Genomic DNA, 14,484 nt, shown 5'->3' with positions numbered 1-14,484 from the left:
ATGTAAACCCAACATTTCATATTTCTGATATATGCTTGCTGTACCATGTAATTGTATAAAAAAGTATCCTGTTCTCTTTGTATTGCTTCCTTCTGTGTGTTCCTGTCAGTCCCATTGCTTTTCTATCAAAAACTGACCACACTAGACATGAGAGCACAGCATGGTAAGTTTTCTGGCTGTGCTGGGAACTCAGTGGAAGATCAGTGTGCTGTTGATTTTCCTCCTCCTCGCTCTTTGAGCTTCATATGCAGGTGAGAACAGAGGACATGTGATCACTTTTAAAAAGGGGGAAGGGGGGGTGTGGCCGATGTAAGGAGCCTTTAGAGAGCAGCTCTGGTGGAAATGTCCTTTCTGGCGATCCTGCGGGAACAGCAAGCCAGAAATCTGCCACTTGTCTGCCTTCCCAGCCTACTGACAGCCTCCTGCTTTTCCCGCAATGGTGAAGATCGGGCACAGAGCGCATGAGAGAGCCACCAGCTAAGAGACACGTCTGACATACATGACAGCAACCAAAAAGGCCACTTTGCAGGAGAGATCATCAAAGAGGATACACCTTATGGGCTCAAAGTGTGGTTTCTGCAGGGCAGAGAGAAGTCGAGAGCCTAGAAAGCACAGGGTGGGGTAAGGGGGCCTTATGTGACAAACACCTTGAATAAAGTTTTGACAAGAGAGAGCAAGGCCAGGGTTTTCTGAAAAGAATTGACAGTGCTGAAACCTGTCCTTTCAGAGTGCTTAAGGCCAGGCTCTGTTCAAGTCCTAATTGTAGGAAGGCCAAAATGCAATGCATAAACTCTAGGATTGAAGTGTCTGTGTTCACACCAGAGAAAAAAGAAGGATTTCCAGGTATGATAATAGATCTTTCTGGAAGTGGCTTTTTTTTGCTTTTAGCAAGGCAGGAATGACAGACTCAGAGACCCTTCTGTCAATTACGACTTAAACCATGCCGTTTAAGCTAGTGACTAAGATGCAGAATTGAAGAGAGCAGCAGGTCTGGCCTATGGGAGAGATGCCAGGGTTCATCTTCTAGTAGCCTAATTATGTCTGTCACCAGGTTCTTCTGGGCCAGTTTGGTTGCTCTATTTTATGGAGCAGACGAGGTAGAATCTGCACTGGAGGGAAATATTGTAAAGTTTTCTTACTGAGGTATTACAGAAAACGATACCACATTTTGGCGACTATATGGAGCCCATGATACAAGCATTATTCTCTTAAAAACATTTGTGACATTTCGTTCAGCTTGCATCATGAATATTTCTGACATTTATGCAATGCATGTTTTATAAAAAGACCCCTTAAATTTGCAATTGTAATCCACATAATCCACCAAAGGGTAGCCCCAGTTAAACTTGGTTTAATAATCTAGTAATTCTAAGTTGAGATACAGAAAAAAAACAGAAGCATTCATAGGATAATATTACTTTTATTATGAAATCAGAAAAAAATATGTAACTTCACATTTTCATAATGTATATAGCACTATCAACATAACGTTCAAATATAAATGGTCATATGAGGTGTACACTGCTGCTGCACTGCGTGTCTTAATTCCAGCTGAAATGATGCGATTGATTTTACACTACACGTTTTGCAATTCAGGACTTCTTCAGGGAACCCGAAACTTGTAGCTCAGCTACAGGACTTTAATCTGGAAGTGAGGCACACAATGTTGTGGCACTGTACAGTGACTATGGATCGCATTGCTCTGTTCTGGCATCCCGGTAGTAACAATGGTGAGACTTGCCTATGCAGTGTTATCTTAACATAGACACTTGTAGTCTCAACCAGGGGTGCATATTACAAGGTGGCAACACATTTATGAGACAGTTGTCAAACAGCAAGTGGCCTTCATAACAGGATCACCGTTTTTTTTTAATGAAAGCTGCAGATTTAAAAAAAAAGAATAAAAACTTTTAAAATGACATTACAGCGTTGCAGCTTATATGAAATTTTAGTAATCAGGTTTAGATCTAACTTTAATAAATCCCTCTCACTGTGTTTATAGGAGGCTGAATGTAGGAAGTTTGGTTCCTGGTTTTCAGTAATTGCAATTACCAGGGTCTTCCTTGGGAGAAGCAGAACAGCTTCTGGTACTGTGGCTCCTACAATTATCCATAGTGTAGGCCTTCCTAAAAGGTAGACAAGTAACTTTCATTGCTGACCCTAAACTGCAGCTCCTTTATCCGCCAAGGACGAGTGAGGGACTAGCAGCAATAAATTGACAGGGAAGTCTGAGCTGTTGATTTCTTCTTTTTTCTAAACTCATATCTGTAGAGTTCAATCATTTCTTTTGTTTTCATGAAGTCAGTTATTTGATGATTTCTGGCTTTGGAAATTGATTTTAAGCACTCAGAAGTCACTAAGGTAACCCACTGTTTACACTATTACAGTTGTTAAATAATCCTTTTATAACAACCTTCTTAAAGAAGTAGTAATACATTTCCATTTGGAAACAAATATGCGTAGAAGAATATCTGTAAGGGTCCAGAAGTCCTTTTGCATATATTAAATACACATTCATCATTCATAAATGAACTTCATGCAATATAGGGTGTAGCCAAGTAACTTCGGAAGCTGCATGGCTAACCAGACTATAAAGTTGATACCATCAGGCATGTGCCAAAACATCATTTCGATTTCAGGAGGCTTTCCATGCTGAATGGCTCAGAAGTGGAAGGCTGCTCTTGGGTTCTAGGCACAGCTGGAAATATAGACTGCATTTTCTCCCGGAATTCTTTAATCTGTAGAAAGCAGAAGAGATTACATGAATATAAAACAAGTGATGGAACTCATGTTCATTATTCTATGTTTTTTTGTCTTTATCATTATCGTATCTGCACTGCTTGCACCAAGAAGGGGATAGACCTCAGAACTGTCCTGAAAAAATAAAGTGTTACTAAACCCACAACAGAAAAATCAATCTGTATATGCAGTAAAGCATGCTTGTTATGCTTACTGTAGAACCTAAGGGATTAATCCTCTGCATTGTGTAAAAAGGCTGCTTGATCTTGTATGCACAAATCCTCCCCTCCCTGCACATTCCCCCTAGACAAGTCCGGATAAGACAGAGCCTTTGGGGTCAGGCTGCACATGCTCAGTTTGGTATTTATTGCTAGGGAGATTTTTTTTTTTTCTTGGGAGGGTGTATGTGATCAGCACAGGGCCAATCAGCACTGTCCAGACAGAAGGTCAGGAGCCCTGCAGCCTCATATGACAGCTCCGTGCAGTATGAAAACTCCTCCTACAAGCTTCACCAGGAACTGATAGAAGTCACAAGCCTGCTATATACTACTAATGAGAAAAGGTATTTAGCAGTTTATATTTACTAAAATAATTGCATTTCCATGTTCTGTGTACTGTGGGAAACCAGATATAGTGAATGCAGGGTCCTGGTTTTAGTAACACTTTAACTTTTAGTGAAGAAAAAAAAAAATACATACACTTAGGTCCTGTAACAAGGGGCTTTGGGCTAGCATTGATGGGAAACTTCATTCAGAACTCATTGCCAGGCGAATCTGACCTGCGTCAAGCTGAGTTTGCTTTCCCCTTGACTTGTATTGGGGAAAAAAGAGATCTGACACAAACAGAAGCCTGTCAACAAAGGCCCTTAATAAACATTGAAAAAAAAATGCTTTGGCTAGATTTGGGCATTGATAGTGACTCAAAACATAGCTAAACCCATTTTTTAATTTACTGCAGCCCTTGGGAATCCTGCTAATAACACACTTCCTGTCTTAGGGAGACAAAGCTTACACACGGTCCTGTGTTTGCATAGGAGCAGCATTGTCACCCTAGGACAGGACTACAGAACACCTCCTCTTTTTAAATATCCATAATATAGGCACTGTAGTTCACAGAAATAGCTGCTAACTGATAAGAGTGCAGCACAAGCAGAGAGCACAGGAAGTGCAACATTTCTGGCAGAACATTTTTTTTCTCTTTTGCACTTTTCAAGCAGATATAACATAGTGCTTTCAATTGTATATTTAACTACTTGCCAACCGCGCTATAGCAAATATTTGGCTACAGCACAGCTCTCCAGTTCTGGGAGGATGTTCCTGGAAGTCCTCCCCTGGGCGTTCATCGGGAAATGTCTGTGATTGCTGTGTACCATGGACAGAGCAAATCATAGATCGGAATAAAGGGCCCATCACAGTGGCCCTTTGCCATGTGATCAGCTGTGTCCAATCACCACTGGTCACATGTAAAAAGTCTTGGCGGTTATCGCTCTGTGTGAGGAAATGACAGCTGATCTGACAGGGCACAATGAGTGATCATCAGTGCTCTGTTTATCAGTGCCCATCAGCGCAGCCTCATCAGTGCTCTGTTTATCAGTGCCCATCAGCGCAGCCTCATCAGTGCTCTGTTTATCAGTGCAGCCCCATCAGCGCAGGTTATCAATGCTGCATCGTCAGTCCCTATCAGTGCGTGCCCATCTTTGGTACAGCCTCATAAGTGCTCATCAGCGCACATCAGCAAAAAAGAAAAAATTACTTATTTGCAAAATGTTATAAAAGAAACTAAGAAAAGGTTTTTTTTTTTGTTTTTTGTTTTTTTTTTCCATTTATTTAGCAAAAAAATAAAAAAAACCCAGTGGTGATTAAATCCTACCAAAAGAAAGCTCTGTCTCAAAAAATGATCAAAATTTCATTTGAGTACAGTGTTGTATGACCGTGCAATTGTCTTTCAAAGTGTGACAGCACTGAAAGCTGGCCTGGACTAGGAGGTAAAAGTGCCCAGCACTGAGGTGGTTAACAGACCAAAATAGAACGAACAAATGAGAGAAGTTCATTGTTAGGGCGAACGTTTAATAACTTTGAACAGCATTTAGTTTTCTTCATTATGTTTAATACATTGTGTAAAAAAACAAAACAAGAAAATGTGACAAGAGTTTCAGTAGGAATAAAAATAGAATATCTGGAAGAGAATACAACAATGACTCTTGGGTTCAGCTTACAATGTGTTGTTTTTTAGTTATCTTTTATTGTAGTACCAGTATTTTATTGCTATAAAAAGGTTAAAAAAAAACTGTCAGCGGAGAACCAACTCTACAGCAATTCCTGATTCTCCTCCGATAATGTACGTTCTGTAGCTGTAATGGCGACACTTAAGTTCCTCTACTTAGTACATACCGGGGCTAGGGCTAATGCACCTTCTTTTATCAGGTCAATGAACCACTACGCAGTAAACCTTCAAGATCAGAATGAAAGCAAGGGGCGTAGCTTTTTTGGAAGAAGGTCAGGAATAAAGTTACAGATATTTCTCCCATAACAAAGATAAAACACAGAAGAAGGGAAGGGTTAGAGCTTCTGCCAATGTTTTTATTGCTGTCTGTGCCTTCCTGTACCACTGCTTACCTTTTACTTTTATAGATATCACAAGCACAGGAAGTGAGGAAAAATCTTCCCAATGGGGCCACACATAGAAATAAAACCCCTGGTGAAATTTTTTTACATCTCCTCTCTATATCCAAAAGTTAAAAAAAAAAAAAAAAAAAAAAACAAGAGGGCGTTGAGTTAAAGTAGAACTATAGGCAAAACTTTTTTTTTTTCATTTTGGATAGAGTAAGGGAGGGTTATAACCCCAATCAGATATTTTTTTTCACTATATGTGTCCCATTTCAGAGATTTAATTTCACTTCCTGTCCCATATCCACACAGGAAGTGAGAGGAAATCCCTGCAAAAAACTGAATGCTAAAAGAATACCACTGATGTAAAAAGATTGGATTTTACATAGGTCTTCGTTTCTGCCCCTCATAATATCCTAGTATTAAAAAAGAGCTTACAAATACTACGAAAGAAAATTTATTTTTGAATGAATTATGCAGTCAGTCACTTTACACAGCGCTCTTACAAAAATAAAAATTTCACAAAAAGACAGAAGATAAATGGTTAGGGATATACAACAATTACCAGTGCTGGGTACAGCAATTTTTCATTGTTTTATTAATAGCTTAATAGATGGAAGGACAAGTAATGCTGCCATATTCTGCTGAAGACACAAAATTAAGTAAAGGATTAAATTTCAGCAGGATAGTGGCATATTACAGAACAATCTGAACAAATAGCAACATGGGCAGTTAAATGGCAAGTACAATGAAATGTTGATAAAAGCAAGGTTATTCACCTTGACGGTGGTAATAGCTTTGCCTGTTCATTGAAGTTAAACTAAATTCTCAGAAAAGAATACTTAGGGTTTGTAGGCACTGTTATTAAAACTGCATCACTTTTTTTTTATTAAAATAAATAATTAAATAAAATATTTCTCCTTGACATTGTTCATGTTTGTTTCTGTTTTGTGCACATTTTGGAAGATATTTTTATGAACTTCCAGTGAATATATGTGTGTAATTCAGAAGAGGCAGAATTACTGCAGTGACTATGGTGGGGTGTGCCAGCACATTATGCATTGACACAACTATATCTACTCCCAAACCAATTGGGAAAATGTGACAAAGCCACAGCTGAACTCAGTATACTATACGTTTCTTTTAAACAAAATTACAGTTATTAAAAGCAGGAATAAATACATATTATTCTTTTTGATACGACAGGAACCTTTTAGTTTAAATTATCATAATATATTTTAGGTGCATCAAAACAAAAGGGGTTCAATGTCCTACAAAAAAGTGTCATCAAACCCAAATCATTATAAACTGTCATTACATTGTTTTCATGCTTATTTTGCCACTAGTGCATTGGTTTTCGGTGGATTGGTAAAAGGAAATCCTGGTTGATTCTGCTGTGCACTGTTCCTCCCTCCTTGTCTGTGTCCCCACTGCAACCTGAGATTGTGTAGACCAGCCATTGCTATGCCTACTAGCATGCCCAGTTTCAGTTCCCTTTTAAACTGTTAATTTCCTCTTTTTTCTTATCTGGCCAGTCCCCTCATGACTAAAGAGTCACGCATGTGGGCATATATACAGTAGTAAATGACAGTCTCCTCCCTCCTACACCATGTCCTCCTATTGCTACATCTTATGCGGTCGGGATAGATGTTGATTGATAGAGGATTCACCTCCCTGGTAGTCCCAGCAAATACAGTGCATCCGGAAAGTAATCATAGCACTTCCCTTTTTCCACATTTTGTTATGTTACGGCCTTATTACAAAATGGATTAAATTTAATTTTACCTCAAAATTCTACAAACAATACCCCATAATAACGTGAAATTTTTGCAAATTTAATAAAAATAAAAAACAAAAAAATCCCATGTACACAAGTATTTACAGCCTTTGCTCAATACTTTGTTGAAGCACTTTTGGCACCAATTACAGTCTCAAGTCATTTTGAGTATGATGCTACAAGCTTGACACACCTATTTTTGGCCAGTTTCTCCCAATCTTTTTTGAATGAACTCTCAAGCTTCATCAGGTTGGATGGGGAGCATTCCTGCACAGCCATGTTCAGATCTCTCCAGAGATGTTCATTCAGGTTCAAGTCTGGGCTCTGACTGGGCCACTCAAGGACATTTACAGAGTTGTCTCGTAGCCACTCCTTTGTTATCTTGGCTGTGTGCTTAAGGTTGTTGTCCTGTTAAAAGACGAACCTTTGCTCCAGTCTTAGGTCCAGAGCGCTCTGGAGCAGGTTTATATCAAGGATGTCTCTGTACATTGTTGCATTCATCTTTCCCTCAATCCTGACTAGTCTCCCAGTTCCATGCTTCATTGTGAGGATGGTATTGACCAGGTGATGAGCGGTGTCTTGTTTCCTCCAGACATGATGCTTGCCATTTAGGCCAAAGAGTTCAATCTTTGTTTCATCGGACCAGAGAAATATGTTTCTCATAGTCTGAGAGTCTTTCAGGTGCCTTTTGGCAAACTCCAGGCGGGCTATCATGTGCCTTTTACTGAGAAGTGGCTTCCGTTTGGCCACTCTACCATACAGGCCTGATTGGTGAAGTGCTGCAGAGATGGTTGTTCTTCTGGAAGGTTCTCCTCTCTCCACCGAGAAACAATAGGGCTCTGTCAGAGTTACCATCAGGTTCTTGGTCACCTCCCTGACTAAGGCCCTTCTCCCCTGATTGCTCAGTCTGACCGGGCGGCCCGCTCTAGGAAGATTCCTGGTGGTTCCAAACTTCTTCCATTTACGGATGATGGAGGCCACTGTGCTCATTGGGATCTTCAATGCTACAGAAATTTTTCTGTACCCTTCCCCAGATTTGTGCCTCGATACAATGCTGTCTCAGAGGTCTACAGACAATTCCTTCAGACTTCATGGCTTGGTAGTGCTCTGACATGCACTGTTAACTGTGGGACCTTATATAGACAGGCGTGTGCCTTTCCAAATCATGTCCAATCAACTGAATTTACCACAGGCGGACTCCAATCAAGTTGTAGAAACACCTCAGGAATCATTAGTTTTAACAGGATGCACCTCAGCTCAATTTTGAATGTCATTGCAAAGGCTGGGAATACTCATGTACATGTAATTTATTTTTTGTTTTTTCTTTTTAATAAATTTGCAAAGATTTAAAACAAACTTTTTTCATGTTGTCATTATGGGGTATTGTTTATAGAATTTTGAGGAAAATAATGAATTGAATCCATTTTGGAATAAGGCTGTAACATAACAAAATGTGGAAAAAGTGAATCTCTGTGAATACTTTCCGGATGCACTGTATACACCACAGACACAGGCTGGTGGGGCATGACACACCCTGTGATTGGAAGAACGTCTTCCTTCAGATATCTTTACTGTGTGAACAAAGTGAAAGCTATTGTCAGTCAACGTAAACTCCGCCATGTTATCGTATAAAAATAATAAACATTTGATTTGAAAAAAAAATGCTAATATGCTTTTAAACACCTTGTTGCTATTATTTATTTTTATTCTCTATTCTGAAAGCTTTTGTTTCATCATGTGACCAGCACAGTGCCAATAATAGTCCAGACATCCTCTGCTGCTTCAGAGCATATATCAGCAAAGTACTAGAAACTCTTCCCTTAGATCTTTTCCTGAGGATGGGACAGACCTGGGAAACGTCATGTGACTGTTAAACAAAGTTGATTTAATAAGGTACTCAGATGCTTTTGTTTTATATTAAATTAAATACAGTGGCATGATCTCTATACATAAATAAAAGGGATAATGGCAAATAAACATTGTATGTTTAGTATTCAGCTTTCTTTCTAAAGCAGCCATGGCCTATGTAGAAAAACCCGTCCCTTGCCAGCATGCTGAAGAGTGGGGCTCTTGCGCTCTCTGTGTGGAAGCAGCAATCTCTTTGCAAAGGTCTGACATGACCCCTGCTGAGTCAAAGGAAGAGGTTTCCAACCAACATGGAGCTTGTCCTTCGTAGGGAGCATAGCAGACCTCTGTAATAAGACCACTGCTTCCTCATAGATCCCACTACCTGCTGGCAGTAGACAGGCTTTTCTTCTGAGACTGTAACTGCTTTAGAAGGGAAACAAGCTGTAGGACATTTACTGCCTTTTGTTTTAACCCTTTTGCTTCCAGGCCCTTTGCTCCACTTTTAAACTTAGGTGGCCAGACCATTTTTTTAAATTTTTCCATTGTTTTTATTTTTCACTTACAGCTTTCAGAGTTTGTTAAAGACCCCCAAACCATACATTTTCTGAAAGCATAGGACCAGTAGAAAAAAAAAAAAGTGCTAATGATTTTTTTTTTTTTTAGGGACCCGTGTTATCCACGCAAATGTTTTTCAAAATTATTATTTGACACAAACACAGCAAAACTTACAAAATTCCAGCTAAATTCCTAATAAATATAATAGCTGAAATTGTATTGGATAAACAAATAACAAATACTTGAATTGTGCCTTTTTGGGTGTCCCCAGTGGGTGATTATGTCCAGTAATGCTATACAATTGTGCTAGACAATTATAAAGTGCAAATAAATGAGCAAAGAAATGAGCACCAAAAGAACTTTTGGACTTTATTTACACATTTATTCTTTGGACATTGCACAATTTTTGGTATCCATCCACCGGAACATTGGGTGGTCATTTCTATGCTCATTTATTTGCACTTTATAATTGTCTGGCACAATTGTATAGCATTACTGTCATTAAATAAGCAATTTAGTCAAAAAATCTGGAGGTTATAATTTTTCGTTTCCAGCTTTTAGAGTTTGTAAAAGACCCCATAAACCACACATTTTGTGAAACTACGTTACCTAAAGAATATAAAAATGTGCTACTAATTTTTTAGGCTCTGCAATAGTTGTGCAACTGTTTAGCAAATCACTATTTTCACAAAAAATACACTAAAATTATCAGCACAAGCAAACCCTCGTTTTTAACAAAGATCTGTTGAACGATTGTGTGTTAACGCCATCATTGTATCAAATTATTTTCCATATATTATCGATCGTTAATGACATGAATGGTACACTTTTTGTCGAACAATGATCAATGCACATGCGCTGTACGTTTTTATCGAACTATTTACGATTGATTTTCCCACTGTTTAGAAAATCTTTTAATTACACAACAAAAATTCCAACATGACAGATCTTTCTTTTGGCATAAAACTTGAGAATCAAAATGTGCCCATTAACATTTCTAAAGTCAAAACGATTGGGCTTATTGAATGCTTTTTCAAATGACTTTCTATCCGTGTTTGCCCAGCATTACACAGTTCTTGCTAAATTCCTGCTAAGTCCTCATTCACACGGGGCGTACTAAAGTGTACTCCCCTGTGAGGGCTGTGTTTACACACACACACACACACACGGGTGATAAGGTGTTGAGTGTATCCCCATGCAGGCAGTCCCATTCGTGTTAACTGGGACGCAGCAGCTGCACGGACACAGCCGCTGCTACCAATCTGACATCCGTTTGGGTCCGGGTGCACAGCTCTGAAAGCAAACACTGGGAGTTCAGGGACATGCACCTGCCCTCATATGTATGTCAAATTGAGAGCAACGGCTGTGTCGATGCAGCTGCTGCTTCCCAATTGACAAACGGGACTGCCTGCACAGGGATGTACAGAAAACCTCTGCATCCCCATACGAGTAAACACAGCCTAGCATGGGCATACACTGTATTGTGCCCCATGTGAACAAGCCTTATGGGTTTTTTTTTTTCATTTAATTTTCTTTTTTGTGTTGCAATTTCCTTTTTACATTTTTTTTTGGGGCGGGGGGGACCTCTGTGTAACTTTTAGACCCCTGTTGTCTCTTTTTTGAAAAAGGGACTGAGGACATTTGCTCAAAGTCCCAGCTGCAGCTAAATGAATATGTGCCTCTGTACAAAGCCTTCCTGTTTACTATGCTTCAGTGATGAATGAACACAGGAGCGATCAGTACCAATCGATCGTTGTGTTCATTCAAGAAGGGGCTAGTAAACATGAGAAGTTTACGAGGCACTTACACCCCCCTCCCCCCCCCCCACTCTCCTTTCCGACCCTGATCTCCCACCAACCCAGCAGCAGTTGCAGCCAGCAGGGAAGGGAGGAGGGGAAGCTGGCCAGCAGTGCTGCAGGAAGGGGTCCCGGGAGGATCAGTGAGGAGGACACAGGGGCTGGGGGGATCTATTTGAATAGTTAAATTCCTCTGTGGCTCTCCTGCAGCACCCAAAGCCGGCAGGAGGGAAGAGGAGGAGAAGCTGGCAGCTGCAAGGGAATCACAGGGGATCAGTGCTGTGGGGGGAGGGAGGCAGTGCTGTGGGAGATCTGTGCAAAAGAGCGGAAGAGTACCATTAGAGCATAGCAAAGCGGCTGGGGGCTGTGGAGCGGCGGAAAGCAGTGGAGACACAGGGTCACCTTTTAAGTGAATAGTACTAATCAGTGGCTTGTCAGACGCTGATCACAGCTATTGGTTTGCTCAGCGTAGTCTGCATTATACAGTGCTGTGTTCTGCCAGCGGTACAGGGACTTCCTATTCCGTTCCAGGAACAAAATCGAGTCGGGCTGAGCACTGCTCAGCAATTCAGAGGAATTATATTCATAAAATACAAGGCTTCCACTGATTGGCTCAGGTGGAGATCATGAAGTCATCTGACAATCAGAGGAAGCCTTGTATGTATTCATAAACTACAAAGCTTTGTGATTTTGTACCAGGAACAGGAAGGGAAGTCCCCATACCTGAATGAGGTGGAAGGCGGAAACCATCGTAGGAAGAACAAAGTCACGAGGATTAAAAACCTCCCTGTCTTAATGACAAACAGGAAATGGTTCCTTATAGGATAAGGCCACTGACATGATAGCCATGAGAAAAAATACCCTACAAGTAAAGTCGGCCAAGAAAAGTTGAGATTCCAAAGGGAGACAGGTGTACAAACAGGGGGGAGCGATGTTAGATTTAACCTAAACAAAGGCCTTTATCCAGAGAGGCTAGCAATCTCTGAGAGAGAAAGGGACTAGCCCGTTAAGGGTTCACAAGATCAAAATATTGCTCTAGCTCAGACTGCAGAAAGAACAGTATACTATACATCCAAGGAGTATCATCTAAGGTGCCACTTCTGTGCCTCACAGCATGCCACGTAAGCCTTCCAAGTGCAAAGCTAGCTCTTGTGAGAGGTCAACTTCCTAGCTTCAGGCAGCATATGAATAACAGAGTCAAATAGACAATGCCCTCCCAGGACTTGGGTTTTAACAGCCAAGTCAGCAACCATGAATCAGGATGGTAGACTGGACCCTGAGACAGTAGGTCTGTTCAGTCTAGAAGTGCCCATGGAGTGTCTCCCAGGAGAATATCCATGTACCATGTCCTTCTGGACCACTTTGGGGTCACTAGGATGTTCTCCATATTGATCCTGCAATGCAGTAGAATCTATAGCAGATTGAAGGTGATAACCAAGCAAAACTGATCCCACAGGGTCACCAGTGCATCCACTGCAAAGGCATTTGGATCCTTGATTCTGGCTACAAATCTGTCCAGAGGCTACCCCCAGGTTGAGAGAAACTGGGTGTGAGAGGGATAGGAGGATCCCTTGGGGAAGGGGCAACGTTCTGGACTCACAACACCAAGGTATATGGCACCTGGGCTGCCTAATCATGTGATAATTGACATGTTTGGGAGACCATCCTACCACCTTCCAACCGTCACTATGTGACAAGGAGCTTCTGTCACATAGCTGGGGGCCCACAAATGAGTGCACTTCCAACACAAAACAGTAACGTGTATGCGTGACAGCAAGGTGTAAAGCCTACCTCTATGCTGAGACATATATGCTGGCCAGCAGAAATGGGGTTAAACACTTTTCACTTTAGTTGGTTAGTTGCAAATTAGTGTTGCTGATAACCTACAGCCACTTTCTGCATGCACTCCAGCGATCACTGGAAGAAGTTCTTTGGGGAGAAACTGTCAGATTATCTGTGTTTCAGGAGCACTGCTTGAACACTTTATTCAATAAAGTATAAAAAAAAGGCAAAACTTTTTTTTTGTTTTTTGACAGAAGAGGGATAAGAACACCTGCCAGTTTTTGGGTTTTTTTGTGGTCTGTGCCCTCATTAGGGTGATTCACCCTCTCACCCTCAATTTATAAACCTATTACAAGACAATTTTATGATCCAGTTTATTAAGGCCCCGACTAGAAATGATGCTCTGCTGGACCTGGTAATCTCAAACCATGCAGAGCTTATTACCAATATTCATGTAAAAGAACATCTGGGTAGCAGTGACCATAACATAATTTACGTTTAATGTTAGATGTAAGCAACAAACACATAGGGGAAATATAAAAACACAACTGTAAGGTGTTACTAAACCCATTACCCTGCATTCACTATATCTGGTCTCCCACACTACACAGAAATGCAATCTTTTTAGTAAATAGAAACTGCTAAATACCTTTTCTCCTCAGCAGTATATAGGAGTCTTGTGGCTTCTATCAGTTCCTGGTTATAGCTTGTAGGAGGAGTTTTCATACTGCACTTAGCTGTCCTATCAGGATCCAGGACCCCTGACCCTCTGTCTGGTGCACGCCCAAAAGAAAAAAAACTCTCTAGCAATAGACACCAAACTGAGCATGTGCAACCTGACTCCAAAGGCTCTGTATTATCCAGACCTGTTCTGGAGTCAGTGGAAGGAGGAGAGAATCTGTGCATACATGATCAAACAGCCTTTTTACACAATGCAGATGTGAGTACAGTGAGTATAACACGCATGCTTTACTGCATATACAGACTGATTTTACGGTTGTGGGTTTAGTAACACTTTAAGAGAGAAAAATTTCCAAGGATGGGGTCTGCTCTCAAAGACTGGATTGGGAGGGAATACTGGCATAGATGAACACAGAAATGGGAATTCTTCAAAAAGACTGAATGCAAACATGAATGCAAGTATGTTCCCATGGGCAATAAGTTTAAAAGGCTAAAAATAAAACCTATGTGGCTCAGGGCCAAAGTTAAAAAAGCTATAAAAAAAAGGAAAGGAGATTTTAAAAAATATAAAAATGAAGGAACACTATCAGTGTTTAAATGTAACAAAGAATATAACAAAATATGTAAAAAGGAATCAAGGACACAAATTCAAAACGAACGGCAGACTGCAAAAGACAGTAGGAAAAACCTCAAAAAATTC

The 14,484-nt window shown here is 40.5% G+C and overlaps 1 protein-coding gene across 1 annotated transcript in view; it reads right to left on the bottom strand.

Moving 5' to 3' along the window:
• Window positions 1–1,404: 1,404 nt before the first annotated feature.
• TMEM242 (transmembrane protein 242) overlaps window positions 1,405–14,484 on the bottom strand; it is a 51,210-nt gene continuing 38,130 nt past the window's right edge. The window contains exon 4 of the mRNA XM_073627905.1: window positions 1,405–2,738. Coding sequence (XP_073484006.1) covers window positions 2,625–2,738 — 114 coding nt within the window. The 3' untranslated portion in view covers window positions 1,405–2,624. The remainder of the gene's footprint in view (window positions 2,739–14,484) is intronic.

This window comes from Aquarana catesbeiana, linkage group LG04 (genome assembly GCF_042186555.1).
Source record: "Aquarana catesbeiana isolate 2022-GZ linkage group LG04, ASM4218655v1, whole genome shotgun sequence".
Classification (NCBI taxonomy): Eukaryota; Metazoa; Chordata; class Amphibia; order Anura; family Ranidae; genus Aquarana; species Aquarana catesbeiana.
The sequence above is the reverse complement of the archived record's forward strand: the minus strand, read 5'-3'. Positions and strand labels throughout refer to the sequence as shown.